Source organism: Solanum tuberosum, unplaced genomic scaffold, assembly GCF_000226075.1.
Source record: "Solanum tuberosum cultivar DM 1-3 516 R44 unplaced genomic scaffold, SolTub_3.0 scf00096, whole genome shotgun sequence".
Taxonomy (NCBI): domain Eukaryota; kingdom Viridiplantae; phylum Streptophyta; class Magnoliopsida; order Solanales; family Solanaceae; genus Solanum; species Solanum tuberosum.
In genome coordinates, this window is record NW_006239025.1 from 1,196,017 (window position 1) to 1,211,870 (window position 15,854).

A 15,854-nucleotide genomic window follows, 5' to 3' on the forward strand; every position below is an offset into this window, starting at 1 on the left:
AAGAAAACTTTTGAGGCATTTAGTATTTGTTTTTGGATAAAAAATATGATATTATTCACTTTCTATTTTTTCAAAAAATAAAATAAAATGGTACGCACAATTAATATTATTGTAACCGTTAATTGACCTTTAATATTATTGATTCATTAAACAATTTATGATTAATTGATGTAAGTTAGCATTCATGAGTGATTTGTATATCAATATTTTTTTTTGAATGTATGTGTTTATAAATATTCAAAATTGATGATATTATAGTACGTTTTAAAAACCTATTCTTCATAACATAAAAAAATAAAAAGTTTAATTATGATAAAAGATTCTTAAGTATAAAAATTTATTCTTAATAAACTAATATTCTTTTTTTTAAAACTAATATGATCATTATTTTAGTTAAATGAGTTTGATGAATTAAATTAGTCTATTATTTTTTTAAAAAAAATCTTAATGTCATGCCAATTAGGAGAGAGTGAGGCTTTTAAAGTATCAAGTATATTTGGAGGAAAATAGTGATAGTTGACTGATATTTTGGTCCTAAATGAAACATAAATGATATTTCAAGACAATTCCCTTAACTTGGGTGACCATTTAGGAAATTGACTCGTTCCTTTTCCAATTAAAAGAAAAGAAGAAAATGAAGTCGTTTAAAAATATATATTATATTTTCAACTAAATAAAGTATAAATTTAATCTAAAACTTATTACGAATATTCCATCTTATTTCATTAAACGTAGTCTTATTTTATTCTAACTTTCCAATGGAATAAATTAGCCCAAAATATTATCAAAATTATAATTTTGAGATAACTTAATCCGCGAACCAAATGACTACAAACTAATAAAAGACAATTGATTTTGTTAAGATCTTAATAGGACCGAAGGCAAAGGAATACATGATATGACAATTTAACAAGAGTCAAGAAGGTAATTTCAAATTTTCATGTTTCGATCCTAATAGGACCGAAGGCAAAGGAATACATGATATGACAATTTAACAAGAGTCAAGAAGGTAATTTCAAATTTTCATGTTTCGTCATTGATTAAAAGTTATATATTATACATTCAAGTTTAAATACAATGAACTAAACACTTATTAAAAATATAGGGTACATGAACAATATCAATCTGAACATTTTGTGCGTGGATAATAAATACATAGTGTTGGTCCATAATAATTGGAACTTCAATTCTAATGTCAATAAAATAATTGGAAAGGATAGCTCAAATTCATTTAAAGATATCACTCATTTTTTTAATTTTATCGAACGTGAGACTTTTCGTAGACATTAACCAGTAAGTTATTGTTAGGATGAAAAAGTGAAGATCTAGCAAATCAAAAGAGAATCGTGTGAATTGTCTTGGCATGAGGCAGAGGTAACAATCACAAAGATTACGAATATATTTTGTAAGAAAACAATCATTTCATTGTGTATTTTGTGAGTTGTGAGTACGCACAGTAGCCGAAAGGCTAAAAAAATCCTGTCAAATAAGTATTCTCTTTGTGCTTTTGTGCTTGAAAAAGCCAAGCACAATCAAGCACACATAGCTAGCTAGTCCATTCACTTATTCCTCGTTCAATGTCTGATATCCGCATTAAAATTTAAATAATTTAAATTTATGTTGTGTATGGTCTATTCAAGAAAAACACTTCCTACCGAGAAATTTTCTATTATCAAAGCTTGGACTCGAAATCCTTAATTAAAAAAACATATATCATTCACTGCACCATATTTTTTGACAATTCAATCACCAATTTTTCCGCTCTCCACACACACAAAAAAAATCTATTCCCATTTCCTCCTTTATCCGTGTTTCTTGCTTCCCCCTAGATTTTTGAGAGGGACATCACCTCATCCACTTACACAATATATATACGAATACTTGTTTGTCCATTTGACTAAGAATTTTTTTATTCCTCCTTTTAAGAGTGGGGGCCGTCAATTGAGGGGAAAAAAGTAAGAGGGATGATGACATTTGTCAAGTAATTCTTAACTATATTATTTTTAAAACTGTTTATATCAATTAAAACTATACAATATAAACAAAAAAAGATGAGTAACGACCATACAAACCATTAGTTGTTGAGGGAATTCAAAAGTTTATTTATACCTAATATAAATAATTTACTTTGCTTAATTTATGCAATTTATTTTTTTAATAAAGGAGATTCAATTGAACCCCGCCCCTTCATTAGTTGTCGCTCCACCATTATTTATACCCAATATTTTTGGGTCTTGAAATAATATAGTAACTAATTTTACCAAAGTCAAATTTTTGTTACAGAACTATGTTTGAAAAAGGGACTATTTTCTACACCAAGTACCAAGGCATGGAGTAAAAGGGAAACAATGTGTTTCACAATGAAAAAAGTCACATAAACAAGAATACAATACTCGTGAATTCAAACTTACAAATTAAGCATATTTCAACATTCCAAAATAATTGCTCCCTCCCTTCGTTCTTACTTGTCATATTTCATTTTTCGAGAGTTCAACTACATAAACTTATAAATATATATATTAATATATAATTATTTTAATTCAATTTAACTATAAAGATTAATCAAATTGATTCTCAACAATACATAACAAAAAAGGGAACGGGGGAAATTAATAATTAAGGTGTGTTTAAGCTAGCCACGCCATCTATGACAAAATAGTCCAAGTTTGGTGGTAATTTATAAGGATAAGATGTTTTTTTTTCAATAAGTAGGCAAAGATTAAGAAAATATATATAATAGTAATATGATATAAAAAATTTATGTATATAAGCTGCATGAAGACAGAAAAATGATGAAAGTTGCATGCTTTTGTATAGAATTCTTTGTAATCAAAACAACAAACGTACAATTAGGGGGGAACCAATTTGTCGTGTAATCATATTATAACTGCATGGCAATGGGCCAAACTTCTCTCTCTGTCCCCAAATTAACCATTACCTTCTTGTTTGGCACATTATGTATGTCCCTAGTACTCTTGGATTAATGTCTTCTTGTTTCATATTTCTTATCCTAAAATTTGAAAAAATCTAAAATTCGGTGGATTCAAGTCAGCTTGGGCACATTTTAATTTATTTTATTTTATAAATATGTTATTAGAATCAGTCTACGCACGCTTTAACCAGTTTTACGAAAATCCATATCCCAGCACACACCACACCTCTTCTCAACTCATGGGGTTCGAGCTAGCTAGCTAGACTGGGGTGGGGGTGGGGTCATCTTGCTAGAAATTACGCTTTAACTAGTTTTACGAAAATCCATACCGTACCCTAGCAGGGGCGGTGTGTTGTCTTGCTAGAAATTTACACTGTATATCTAAAGTCAAAATTATATTTCTAAGCATACATATTAGATGTTGAATTCCTAATTGGCTTTTTTGTGTGAGTATTTTCTTATATTTCCTATCTTGACTAAAAAAAACATGACGTCATCATCAAGGGCGGCACCACATGAGTACAAGGGGTTCATTTCAACCTATTTGACAATAAATTACATTATATTTAAGGTTATAATTTGTTACATAATAAATGTTAATTTTTTTAAAAGAATTTGTGTATTTATTTCATTATATTTTAAACCTTTTAATAAAAATTCTCGATTCAACCACTGGCATGATGCATGCATGTGTGGCTGTGGCATCAAGGAAAGATCCCTGCGAGTCTAGGACCACCAAAAAGAATAAAAGGACATGAAAACGTTGATGGACAGTGTTAAGTCAACTAGTAAACTATTTTTAGGTGATAATTAAATACTAACGAATCAAGTTAATATGATTAGTTTAACCTTAAGCTAACTAATCAAAGATGAATAGTTTTATGTCTCTTTATTATATTAATGCAAAATGTTAGTACGTGTTTGGCTGTCACGTGAGCTAACATCTTTTTTATCATTCACTTTTTCTAAGTTTCTTTTTTGGTTTCCTATCCGGTTCGGAGCCCGTATTGAAGCTCCAATTAAATTCGGATCGTGCATTGTAGGGCATATTTGAAGATGACGCTCCCAACAAGATTTTCTCCATACCCAGGACTCGAACTCGGAACATCTGATTAAGAATGGAAAAGTCCCACCACTGCATCACAATATATGTTGGTCACTTTTTCTAAGTTGATGCCAAGTATATCATAGCTAATATTATAAAGATGGATTTGTTCTCTTTGCAAAAGCCAAAAAGCATGTCTTTTTTTCTCTCCCTTTTTGTCATCACCAACTAGCATTATGCTTTGAGATTCCTCATCAAATTTAATAATGAAAATTTGGGCAATTCTTGTCTATACTATTATAGTATAGTCTACTACTAGCACTATATTCTTTAATTTTTAGTAGTCTACTACTAGTACTATTATATATCTTCTTGTACTCAAGATTTGCACTTCTACTAATTATTGTACAAAAGATTTTAAGGTCCATATGTATATATATATATATATATATATATGTGTGTGTGTGGTGGAGTCAATAATAAATCTAAGAAAGTTAGGAAAAGTGATACATGACTCTCTTTTTCAATTTACATGTTCCTATGGCTAAAAAGAATGATGCATATTAATGTTATTTGGAAAGGTAGACAATATTTCTTTTATAGGATTTTAAAAGATATTTTTACTAAGTTACACTAAGATTCTTTCTTTTCTTTTTCAAAATCTCGAATAAGTCAGTTTGATATATTATTTTGAAATTAAAAGATAACACAAAACTTATATCTTAATTTCGAAAAATAGGTCAACTTTGCTCATGGACTCTCTTCTCATATGTTTAACTTTTGGTCTAATAGTATCCGTCGTTAAGAGAAATATTAAGACGAATTTGAATATATTTTCCTAATTTACATGACACTCTTCGACTTACGGACATCACATTTATTTTGTTGCTTTTGTTATTTTAATTTTTTGTTAGTTAAATTATAATAACTAATGATTTTTCTTTTTTTACTTTTAAAAAACCAAAATTATGTAAATACAGAGACAACAATTGGTTAGAAGATAATCGAAGTAGGTCCAAAGTGGTTCAAGTGCTTTGTGAATATAAGGCCCCGCCACAATGTGTTTGTGTTCTACGTCTTATTGAGATTAACGTGTATAACAAAATAAAATGACATATTTTAAATGATTAATTTATTTATGCAGTATATATGTTAAAATAAGTATAATTTATTTTTTCAAAATTTGAGTTGAAAATGTCTAATATAAATATTTTATTATGTGTTAATATGAAATAAATCATAATTCAAATGTTTAAATAAAATTTATTTTGATAATGCAAACAATGTATTTATCTAAGTAATATGTGTAAAAGAATAAATTCTTTCAAACGGACACAAGTCAGAAAAATTCAATGTCCCTATCATCCAAGGGCATATAATCTTACCCAATAAAGATGAACATATCATTTCCACCATGCAATAATAGTGATAATATCATGTTAAATATTCGTACTTTCTATATTAATTATATTACGATAGTTATGTCTCAATTATGCATAAACAAATTAAAGTGGACTATACAAATGATCATATGTCTCAATCTCGAACCATTTTGTTTACTTCCATAATTTAATTTAAAGGTGGATTTAAAATTTGAAATTCGTGTATCTTTATAGTAATCTCAAATTAATATATAATAAGAATCAAGCAAAAATTATTGTACATGTGAACCAATAACTAATTTATAAGACCTGGATTCATTTAACAACGTAACTCAGTAATTTATTTATTATAATACATATTATAAAATCTATTTTATTTTATTTTTGTAGAAAAAGAGGAAATGGGTAATGGATTGGAGTGAAAATTTAAGTAATCAACCAACTAAGCTATCGAGATTTTCTAATTCTCTCATATTACAGATTATCAAAATCTCATGATCTCTATCCTTTTTATTATATATAATTTGTAACGAAACTAACTATCCCATCAAATAGTAAATTTACTAAAAGTTTGCCAATAACGAAATTAACTCCAAGGCAATTGGATTGACGAACAAGGAGCCCCCACATGGCACGGTGAAGCCAAGCCAAGCCAAACCCCCGAAAAAAGTAAATGAAAAATTGTCCTAAGCACCTCTCACTTTCAACCTTAAGGTTAAGATGTGAGTTTGAGTCACAAAAAAAGTAAAGGTGAAAATATGGGGTTAAGAAAAAGTACTATTATCTTGCGTTTATATCGAAAAATTTAAATTAAGTTGAGTCTTGCTGTAATATCATGTAAAAAGGTAGATTATGGATATAATTCAACCAAAAAAAAAATAGCTCCAGAGATAATTCAAATCATATCAATGAAAATTTAAATTAGGTTGAGTCTTGTTGTAATATCGTGTTAAAAAAAATAAAAATTGGATGTAATTCAACAAAAAAAAAAATAGCTCTAGAGATTGTCCAAATAATGTCAAAGAAACTATCCATCTATTAAAGGGCCAACATCAAGGGCGGAGCCAACTTATTTTTTTTCTTGACGAAAAATCATATTATTTATACATGATTTAAAAAAATTAATTTTATGTATATACATATATATAATAGATGTTAAACTTATTTTGACTAATTTTATATTTCAAATTTTGAATCCCTTGATAAAAAATTTAATTCCGCCATCTCACCCACCAAAAATGCCTTTTGGCGATTCTGAGAATCTGAGTAATAGGGTAGTAGTATAATATACTCCTCTCATATGCGCGCGCACGTACACATTTAACTGAAGCAAAAAAAAACCATATAAAGCTGCCTTTTGCTTTTAGCCTCTTCTTTATTCGCATTAACCCTTCTCTCTTTTTTAGCCTGAAAGCTGCCTTCCTCTTTCTCCCTCTATATAACATCCGTCACTCTATACTCTACAGATAATTATTCATTCTCTCTTTCAATTTTAACCACATTTCAAATTTCAGAATCTAATCATTCATCGCTCCTCTTCAATTTCAGGTATATATACATATATGTGTGTATTCTTCTTCTGAAATCCATTCGATGTTTGTTGCATCAAATTTTTTCATGATTGAATAATCTGGATTTGAATTTGCGATCGCAAAATCGCTGAATTGGTTGCAGACTTGCAGAAGCACTTTCTGCGCGGTGTTTGAGAATCTAAACAATCATCGATCTCCTTGCCATCGCTCTGCTTTAATTTCAGGTACGTTTTTCATATTATTTTTTTCCGTTCTGGAATCTGTCGATTGTTGATGTTTATCTATATGCATGAAATTTATCACAAAATCGCTGAAATTCTGGTTGGATAAGCACTTTGCTATATATACTCTTTTCTGTTTGCACGATTTTTGGATGAAGTGTGTTTATATATATACTATATATAGATATAGATATCGTTGGACATGAAATAGAAAAGAATTGCTTCGTCAGATCTAGGACTGTTAGATAGATTTTGAATTTTGAGGAGAGTACAAATGGAAGTGTATCTGCAAGCTGACGTGAAAAAGGTGCACCTGCTAGTCCGCCACTCCATTCTGAATGCAGGAGCTGTACTGTTGTGCTTGCCCACTCAACTTGCCAAATTTCAAAAAACATGAAATTGGTAAACTAAACATTTAATTAAAAAATAAAATAAAAACTAGATATTTTTAGTCTTACTTGCTTATGTGGATTGTAGAATTTTAAAAAACGTTAAATTCACTCAAGTTCTTTGTTTTTTTTTTTGGGTAACTATTTAAAGTTCTTTAATTAATTTTTTATTATTTATAAAATATATAGAAAAAACTATGGTCAAAGATAATTTGTTTGAGTGTTTGAAATTCGAAAAGTGACACATAAATTCGGACGGAGGGAGGATAAAACTTATAACTTATGGGTGTGTTTAATACAAAGGAAATATATTTGCCATTGAATATTCTTTTTTGGAAAATAAGTAGTTTTCTTACTTATTTTCTAGTGTTTGATAAGTAAGTAAAACAATACTTATATCTCAGAAATATTTATATGTAATATAACAATGACAGGGATGGGGTGGTCAAGCAAATAAATAAAAACTTGAAATATTATTTATGGAGCTTGTTTTCCCCTATTTTCGTTAACAAGGTCATTTTCTCATTTTTAAGGAACTTAATTTTTTCGACATACCAACACACCGTATATTAGAGTTTACAATTTTAATTCAAATACAAAGCCTAGTAAAAATTATTGCGTTCATCTAAATCCGTACCTAATATTATAATTTGGGATTTCCCTTATAATTTCATTCTTGGAATTAGTCTGCAAATGTCACATCTCTTTCTCTAGTGTTCGTTCAATCCACTATTCCACCCTCCACTTTATTTTCCACTATACTGTTGCAAAAGAGAGAAATCAGAGAAGTTTGTGGATATTTTGTTGTTGTTGCTCTCATTGTTGTTTTTGTGGAAAAGATTCGATTAGTTATGAGGATTGATGTGAACGCTAACCTCGTGAATCATAAATATTGAACCCACATTGGTTCTGATGTTATATGTACAGCTCATCATAGACACAAATTTATTTTAATTTGTTTTTTCTATTTTAATTTAATAATATTAAAAAATTAAATCTTATAATCTTAATTTAATGATAAACTCAAATATAATATAATATCATTTCATACTATGAAGTATTTTAACTTATCATAACATATTATTATTTTTTATGGACTCTTGTCTTTGTGTCATTTAAATTATTTGTTGAAACTTTTACTAACAATTATGATTACGTTGAGAATTTTTAGAAGCCTCATACTTTACTGGACCCACCTTGTATAAGTTGGTGAGACAACGCTACATTAATATGGGTCCCTTAATTATACAAGGAAAATCATATTCTAGATTCCTTTTCAGATATTTAAAACAAAGGATTATTTTTTAATATATAAACACAAGGCAGTAATCGGAAAGGGCATTGCAAAATTCCACAAATTGTGAAAATAATGAAAAGTTTTTCAATATATAATCATATTTCATAAACAAAATATCAGAATTTCCTAAGACGTCATATTGATAAATCACATATCTTCATATTCCTTTTTATAAATAATTTTATAAAAATTCAATAATAGTAATAACTAGTTATTCTTTAAAATAATCATTTCACGCTTAACATGATTTTTTTATTTATTTTTTGCAAAATTTAAAAGTGTAGATCTTTCTTTTTACAACATATGAACTTATGGATCAAGCTTTACATTTTTAAAAGATTGAAATCACGTTCAAACATAAGCTAAGTTTGTTTGTGGATACAAGTCACCAAGAAAACAATAAAGAAAATACAAGTTCCTGAAATTAAAAAAATCATTTTACACTATTGATTATCTACTTTGTTTATTAAAGGCTTATCCCAAAATAATAAAATAGCAAATATACCATTAATCAAAATTAAAATTAATATTTAATACTCCCTCTGTCTCTAATTACTTGTCCACTTTTTCTTTTATAGTTGTCCCTAATTATTTGTCCATTTTGACAAATCAAGAAAAAATAATTTTTGTTACCTATATATCCTCAATTAAATGACTAATTACTTTGAAAAATATAATTTTTTTTTATCCACTTTATAATTAATAGGGGTAAAATGATAAATTTATTATGTCATTAATTAATTTTTTAACATATATGTCAATTCAAAAGTGAACAAGTAATTAGGGACAGGGAGTAATACAGTACTTTGATAATCCTCCTGAATTAAAATTAGAGGTGGGTCAGATATGAGAGTAATTTCGTATTAATTCCAGGAATGTGCAATCGCGCAGCCTTTGAGGCTTTTAAAATAGGAATCTGAAAAATAAAAATCTGGTGTGTCAGCTGCATGGCTGTAAGGCTTTATGCACCTTTTAAAGCTTACACGAGGATTCGTCTGCTCTTCCACTTCCCCTCTTTAGCTATGATAATAATTCCTCTGCCACCCGGAATCATCTCAAAGGTTATGAATTTGCTCTCACAAATTCGTCACGAAATGTTACTAATTTTTAATATTTACTCATAATTATTGTCGTGATCAAGCTTTTCCGGATATTGATGTTGAGATCAGATTAGGCCAGAATCCTTCTCCTTGTTTTTCACATCGGTTTTACAGGTAACTTGACCCAGTTTGGAATTTGATTTGCCGTGGTTTCTGAAATGGGTTAATTAGCTATAGATGGTTTAGCTGTCACAGAAATCTCTGTGCCTGTGTCTTTTATAGCTTCTCAATTTTATTCGAATGAATTCGGGTTTTGGTAATTTTCCGCATGCAATGTGTTTGTACCGGTGTCCGCTCTGAATCTGATAGCTGTTCTTTTAATCTGGTGGGTCTTTATATATTCACACTTGCCTCATTGTATTTTGCTTGTTTCCTTGAACTGAAACTGGGATACCAAATGAATTTATACAAAATGGTTGATTAAAAATCCTGGACATAAAAAGCCAAGACTCTTGGGGTGGTAGACCCCATTTCCCTAGAGAATTCTGTGGATTCCATTCTCCACACGTTATCTCTTTCTTAGTATAAATCTTGTTTTCTCTAGTACTGATTTTCAGTATCTTTGAGTATTGGATTTATATGGGTCTAAATGGGGTGATATGGTTAGTGAAGTGGTGTAATTGTTGTAGTGGTTTATTCAGCTAGGATGCTGATGTCCTATTCATATATGTTAGCCTTGGCTGTGAAATTGCATTTTCACTGTTTGTACTTGAGGCTATTGTGGAATTGTATAAATTCTTATATAATTCACGCGGGATTTTCATCTTTTATTACCTCTTATTATGAAAGATGGTTGTTTCCAGGGACACCATAACTCTATTAAATTCATCATAGGAGGTCTTGTTCTAGACAGATGCCAGGGAACAAGTATACCGGCAACCAAGCGGTTGCTAGCACTCGATTGGAGAGGCTATTGAGAGAAAGAGAGCTAAGAAAAAGTAGCAAAGTTTCTCACTTTCCAAATGAATCTACTGATAACAATAGGGGAAATGAGCTCTCTGACAATGATTTTCGCCAAGGAGAAGCTGATAATGGAGGAGTTTCATATGTCGAACAGTATCTGGAAGGAGCTGCACTAGCATATAATGAAGGATGGGAGCGGCCTGATGGAAAGCCCACCAGACAACGACTCTTGGTTGTGGCAAATAGGTTACCTGTCTCTGCAGTAAGGAGAGGCGAGGAATCCTGGTCTCTAGAGATAAGTGGTGGAGGTCTCGTTAGTGCTCTTCTTGGTAAGCTAGCGTCTTTTCAGTCATTTCTATTTTTATATTTGACTCTTATTGGTTACCTGAACACTAATTATCTATTTTGCGAGTTTCATATTCATATTGTTGAAAAGAGGATCTAATAGTTATGTTAATAATTTATTGAAGGTGTGAAGGAGTTTGAGGCTAGATGGATTGGTTGGGCAGGTGTGAATGTGCCAGATGAGGCTGGGCAGAGGGCACTTACTAAGGCACTGGCAGAAAAGGTCTAATACATCACCTCTTCATGTTTTTGCCACCATGTTGCAGTTTACCACACTTCTCTTGCTTTTTTTGAATCTAGCAATTTGGAGATTGCTTTACATTCTTTTCCCTCCAAGAAGATTGCTTTACCTATACTTTGCACTTGTTTACCTTTTTGATACTGTTCTTTGTAGAGGTGTATCCCTGTATTCCTGGATGAAGAAATTGTTCATCAGTATTACAACGGTTATTGCAACAACATATTGTGGCCTCTTTTCCATTATCTTGGACTTCCGCAAGAAGACCGCCTTGCGACTACCAGAAGTTTCCAGTCTCAGTTTGCTGCTTATAAGAAAGCAAATCAAATGTTTGCTGATGTTGTGAATGAACATTATGAAGAAGGTGATGTGGTATGGTGTCATGACTACCATCTCATGTTCCTGCCAAAATGTCTCAAGGATTACAACAGCCAAATGAAAGTCGGTTGGTTTCTACACACACCCTTTCCATCCTCGGAAATACACAGGACATTGCCTTCTAGATCAGAGCTGCTCCGAGCAGTTCTTGCTGCTGATTTGGTTGGGTAAACCCCTCTGAACAACTTATTCTCCTGCATAGCATCTAACAGCTAACTTTTCATTTTAGTTTAACCTTCATAATTTTGGAGCTACTGCCTGGAAATAGTTGATGGGACCTACACTATGAGATCCCTGACTGTCTGTGCTGAGAGTGAAAGTTGAAGTAATGAAATGCAAGCATCTTGAATTCTAAATTTGTGGATTCTAATTGCGGGTTTTCATTACTAGAAATAACACACTAGTGGCACCATTATAAAAAGAAATACTTAACATACTACTGGTTAGATCTCCGCCTCTCATTAACGTTACCTGATGAGGCATGTCTTGAAAGATACGATTTGGCAACCCCTAGTGTGATTGTGCAACACACTCAATCAATAAAGTATAACTTAAAAAGCTGCATGTAAAAGATATATATTTGGCCTAGTTGACTTGTAAAAGAAAAGTGCTGGCTAAGTTGACTAACAAATTGTAGCATAAAAGGGGATGTGCTGGTTTCACTGGTAACTTTGTAACTGTCTGTATATTGACTATCCAATGATTATAGTCTATTCTCATCTGTGGATTTCCATGTTACCGTGTTTTGGGTTGTATCTTGCAGAATGTCCACTTCATGGTATATCTTCAACATCTTGGTTTGTTAAGGAAGTGTTGTCCACTTTCCTGTGTGATTTTTTGTCTCTTTACCTGTATGTAATGAAAGTCCTTTGGTCTTTGACCTATATTTGCATAGTTTGATGATTTAATATCATTTTTTGTTACTCAAGCTAGGAAAGCTAATTATTTTTTACGGTTTTTTATTTGATCTTCTAATGGACCTATATGCTAAATTTAATTTGCAGTTTTCATACCTATGACTATGCAAGGCATTTTGTTAGTGCATGTACTCGTATCCTGGGACTTGAAGGAACTCCTGAAGGAGTAGAAGATCAAGGTAGACTGACCCGCGTTGCTGCGGTATGTTAAAGTTAAACTTTCTACACTTTCACCCTGCAGTTCTTCTTTAAGAACTTCCGTAATCCTCATCTAGACGATTTCATGTACTTAGCCTTGTGAAATATCTACTTGATTTCTTTCCGAGTCATTTTAGAAATGTCTACTTTGATTTCTTTCTGAGCCATTTTAAATTGTTCCTGTTCGTACAGTTTCCCATTGGTATAGATTCAGAACGATTTATTCGAGCACTTGAAGTTGCTCAAGTTCAGGAACACATAAAAGAACTAAAAGAGAGATTTGCTGGGAGAAAGGTATGTCTCTCCCGACTCTGGATCCTCTCTCCATCTGACCAAGTTTTTCTTTTTTGGCATGATATCATTTTCATGAAGTAAGAAATATTTTGTTGTTTTGTCTAATTGTAAATGTTCATTTTTACATGCTGCGCATCACATTGGGGGGGGGAATTTGCTTTTTGAGACTTTCTTCACCAATTTCATTGTCTACTTTTAATTGTGAAATCTTGGCCTTGAATTCGGTCGATATTGTATTTTTTTCTACCTATAGTTCCTTAGGCCAGATTTGGTCAAGACCTGGATCCATCTTGGCCAATTTTACCATCATCTTCTGAAAATTATACCTTATGTCGTTCAACCAAAGATTGATAAAACTAATGACTCCCTTTCCTAACAGCTAGTTTTGATAAAATGGGTGATACATATATAATAGTATGATATTTTCAAATCCTACGGTGACCTGTCATCACTACATTTTCATGTGCTTTAATCAAACAAAATTCTTCCAGTTCACTACACACTAGAAAGGGTATCTTAAAGGCGTAATGTTAAATACATGTTTGTGTTATTTTAGTTGGTATAGTTACCATTTAGAGAGTCAGATGTTTCTTACTAAAACTTCTTCTATTATCCAACAGTAGATATCTAAGTGTTGAAATTGGACATAAACAAAAGAGAGAGAGAGAAAAGGAAAAAGGAAGAAAGAGAGATTTGTTTGCATTTGCCAGGAGTAATTGTGTTCCGTTGTTTTGGTCTCTTCAAACAGATGTGGCTTCTTGGAATTTCCATGTGGCTTTACTAGGGTTAGATGTATTTCCCCACTTTTCTGTTTATACAAAGTCACAATCCCTTCTCTCATTCGAAGGTGAGTTTATTTGCTTCTAATTCATGAACATTTCAACTTTTTGGAAGGCTAACTGGAATTTCCTCACCTTTAGTTGCAAAATTGTCAGTCTAGTGTTCTTGCTAACCATTTCTTATGGTGTTATTTCACTTTTATGTATATCAAACTCATATCACTTTCTTCTGTTTTGCCTGTAGTAAGAAAAGAGGATGACACTTATATCTACTGCACAATTTTATGCATTGGCCATGCATTAGAAATATTTAATTGCATGTCCTAGAAACTTTTATACTTGCTTAGTTTTTGCTAAAGAAATTTAATCACAGGTTATGCTAGGAGTTGATCGCCTTGATATGATTAAAGGAATTCCCCAGAAGATCCTGGCATTTGAGAAGTTCCTTGAAGAAAATCCGTACTGGCGTGATAAAGTGGTTTTGCTTCAAATTGCTGTGCCAACAAGAACAGATGTTCCTGAATGTATTATCTCGAGCAGATCCACTCTGAGTTCTTCTTTATGCCTTTAAGTTAATTTATTTTTTCCGTTTCTCCTATTATCATTACTGCCTTTAGGGAAAGATTGTTTTCCACTATACTGGTTCAGTACGGTCATCAGATATTTTGATGGCTAAATGGAGGTTTTTGATTCATAAGTCTATTGGTCGAAGCCTAAAAAAATTTTCTAGGGGACATCATACATTCCTTACCAAACTGAAAATTTGAAAATCCTGTTTAATGATCCGGACTTGAGGGCCCAGAAAAAGGACATACACCACCAGCAATCCATCATGAATCTATTTAGTGCAGAATGTAATGCCCCCTTATTGTTGGATATCTATGCTTAGGAACCATGTGATCGTCTTGATTACTCCTAACTTGTTACCAAAGACACAGATAGATGCACAGTAGATATAACCGACCAAATTAGATAAATCTCTCTCCTTCTCCTTCTACTATTTCTTCTCCACTTTCCATCTCTCTGTCTTAAACCTAATGTATTCTTGCCATATTGGTTAAGATATTTGAAGGCATTCATTGATGTTAAACTGTATGTTAAGAGAATCCTGCCTTATTTTACCATCCACGCTATTGCCTTTATGAAGTTTTGTGCTGCAACAGGAACATCAAATACAAAATATCAATGGATCCTTTATCAGTCATTCATTGAATAATAAATAACGGAAAATACAATTAGGAAATTGTATTAAATTATTGTTTGTTCCTCACTTGTGGGATTACACTGGGTTGTTGTTGCTGTATACAACGTTATGCTTGGCACTCAATGATGATCTGTAGTCTATAGAACTTGTTGAGAAAACTAGTTGAGTTGGTTATCTGCTTTTTCCTTTGGTTCACTTTATAATAAAATTGAAGTGTGTAATGCTAATACATTGACAAAAACCAGGTTGGACCTTAAAACTGTCGAGTTTCAATGAGATTTACTTGGTCATAAATGCAGATGCTTGTCATAATATATGTTTGCTTAAGTATGATATTTTACTTGCTTTCACCTTAATATTTTTACAGACCAAAAACTTACCAGTCAAGTTCATGAGATTGTTGGACGCATCAATGGTCGGTTTGGAACTTTGACTGCAGTGCCTATTCATCATCTGGTTAGTTTTTTTTGTCATATTCATTGTGCCTGAATGCAGGACCATTCTCTTGACTGAAATATGGATAATATGGGTTTCTGAATGCAGGACCGTTCTCTTGATTTTCATGCATTATGTGCACTGTATGCTGTAACTGGTAATTCCTTTCATCTTGCACTTAGTTCTGCAATTCTTGTATAGTTCTATTAGAAGCTTCCACACACCATTTCCCCCCCCCCCCCCCCCCCCCTCCCCCCCTCCCTTA

General features: G+C 31.7%; 1 protein-coding gene across 3 annotated transcripts in view; it reads left to right on the forward strand.

Annotated features, from left to right (window-relative positions):
- The first annotated feature begins 6,734 nt into the window (after window positions 1–6,734).
- The window catches only part of LOC102588468 (alpha,alpha-trehalose-phosphate synthase [UDP-forming] 1), a 14,484-nt gene continuing 5,364 nt past the window's right edge, over window positions 6,735–15,854 (forward strand). The window contains exons 1-10 of one of the 3 annotated variants that reach the window (XM_006348272.2): window positions 6,735–6,907; window positions 7,034–7,115; window positions 10,702–11,130; window positions 11,272–11,369; window positions 11,541–11,929; window positions 12,767–12,881; window positions 13,070–13,171; window positions 14,324–14,474; window positions 15,522–15,610; window positions 15,698–15,746. In XM_006348272.2, coding sequence (XP_006348334.1) covers window positions 10,752–11,130; window positions 11,272–11,369; window positions 11,541–11,929; window positions 12,767–12,881; window positions 13,070–13,171; window positions 14,324–14,474; window positions 15,522–15,610; window positions 15,698–15,746 — 1,372 coding nt within the window. In that variant the 5' untranslated portion in view covers window positions 6,735–6,907; window positions 7,034–7,115; window positions 10,702–10,751. Of the gene's footprint in view, window positions 6,908–7,033; window positions 7,116–9,663; window positions 10,013–10,701; window positions 11,131–11,271; window positions 11,370–11,540; window positions 11,930–12,766; window positions 12,882–13,069; window positions 13,172–14,323; window positions 14,475–15,521; window positions 15,611–15,697; window positions 15,747–15,854 lie in introns of those variants that run through there. The other 2 variants (XM_006348271.2, XM_006348270.2) reach the window with 2 other exon arrangements.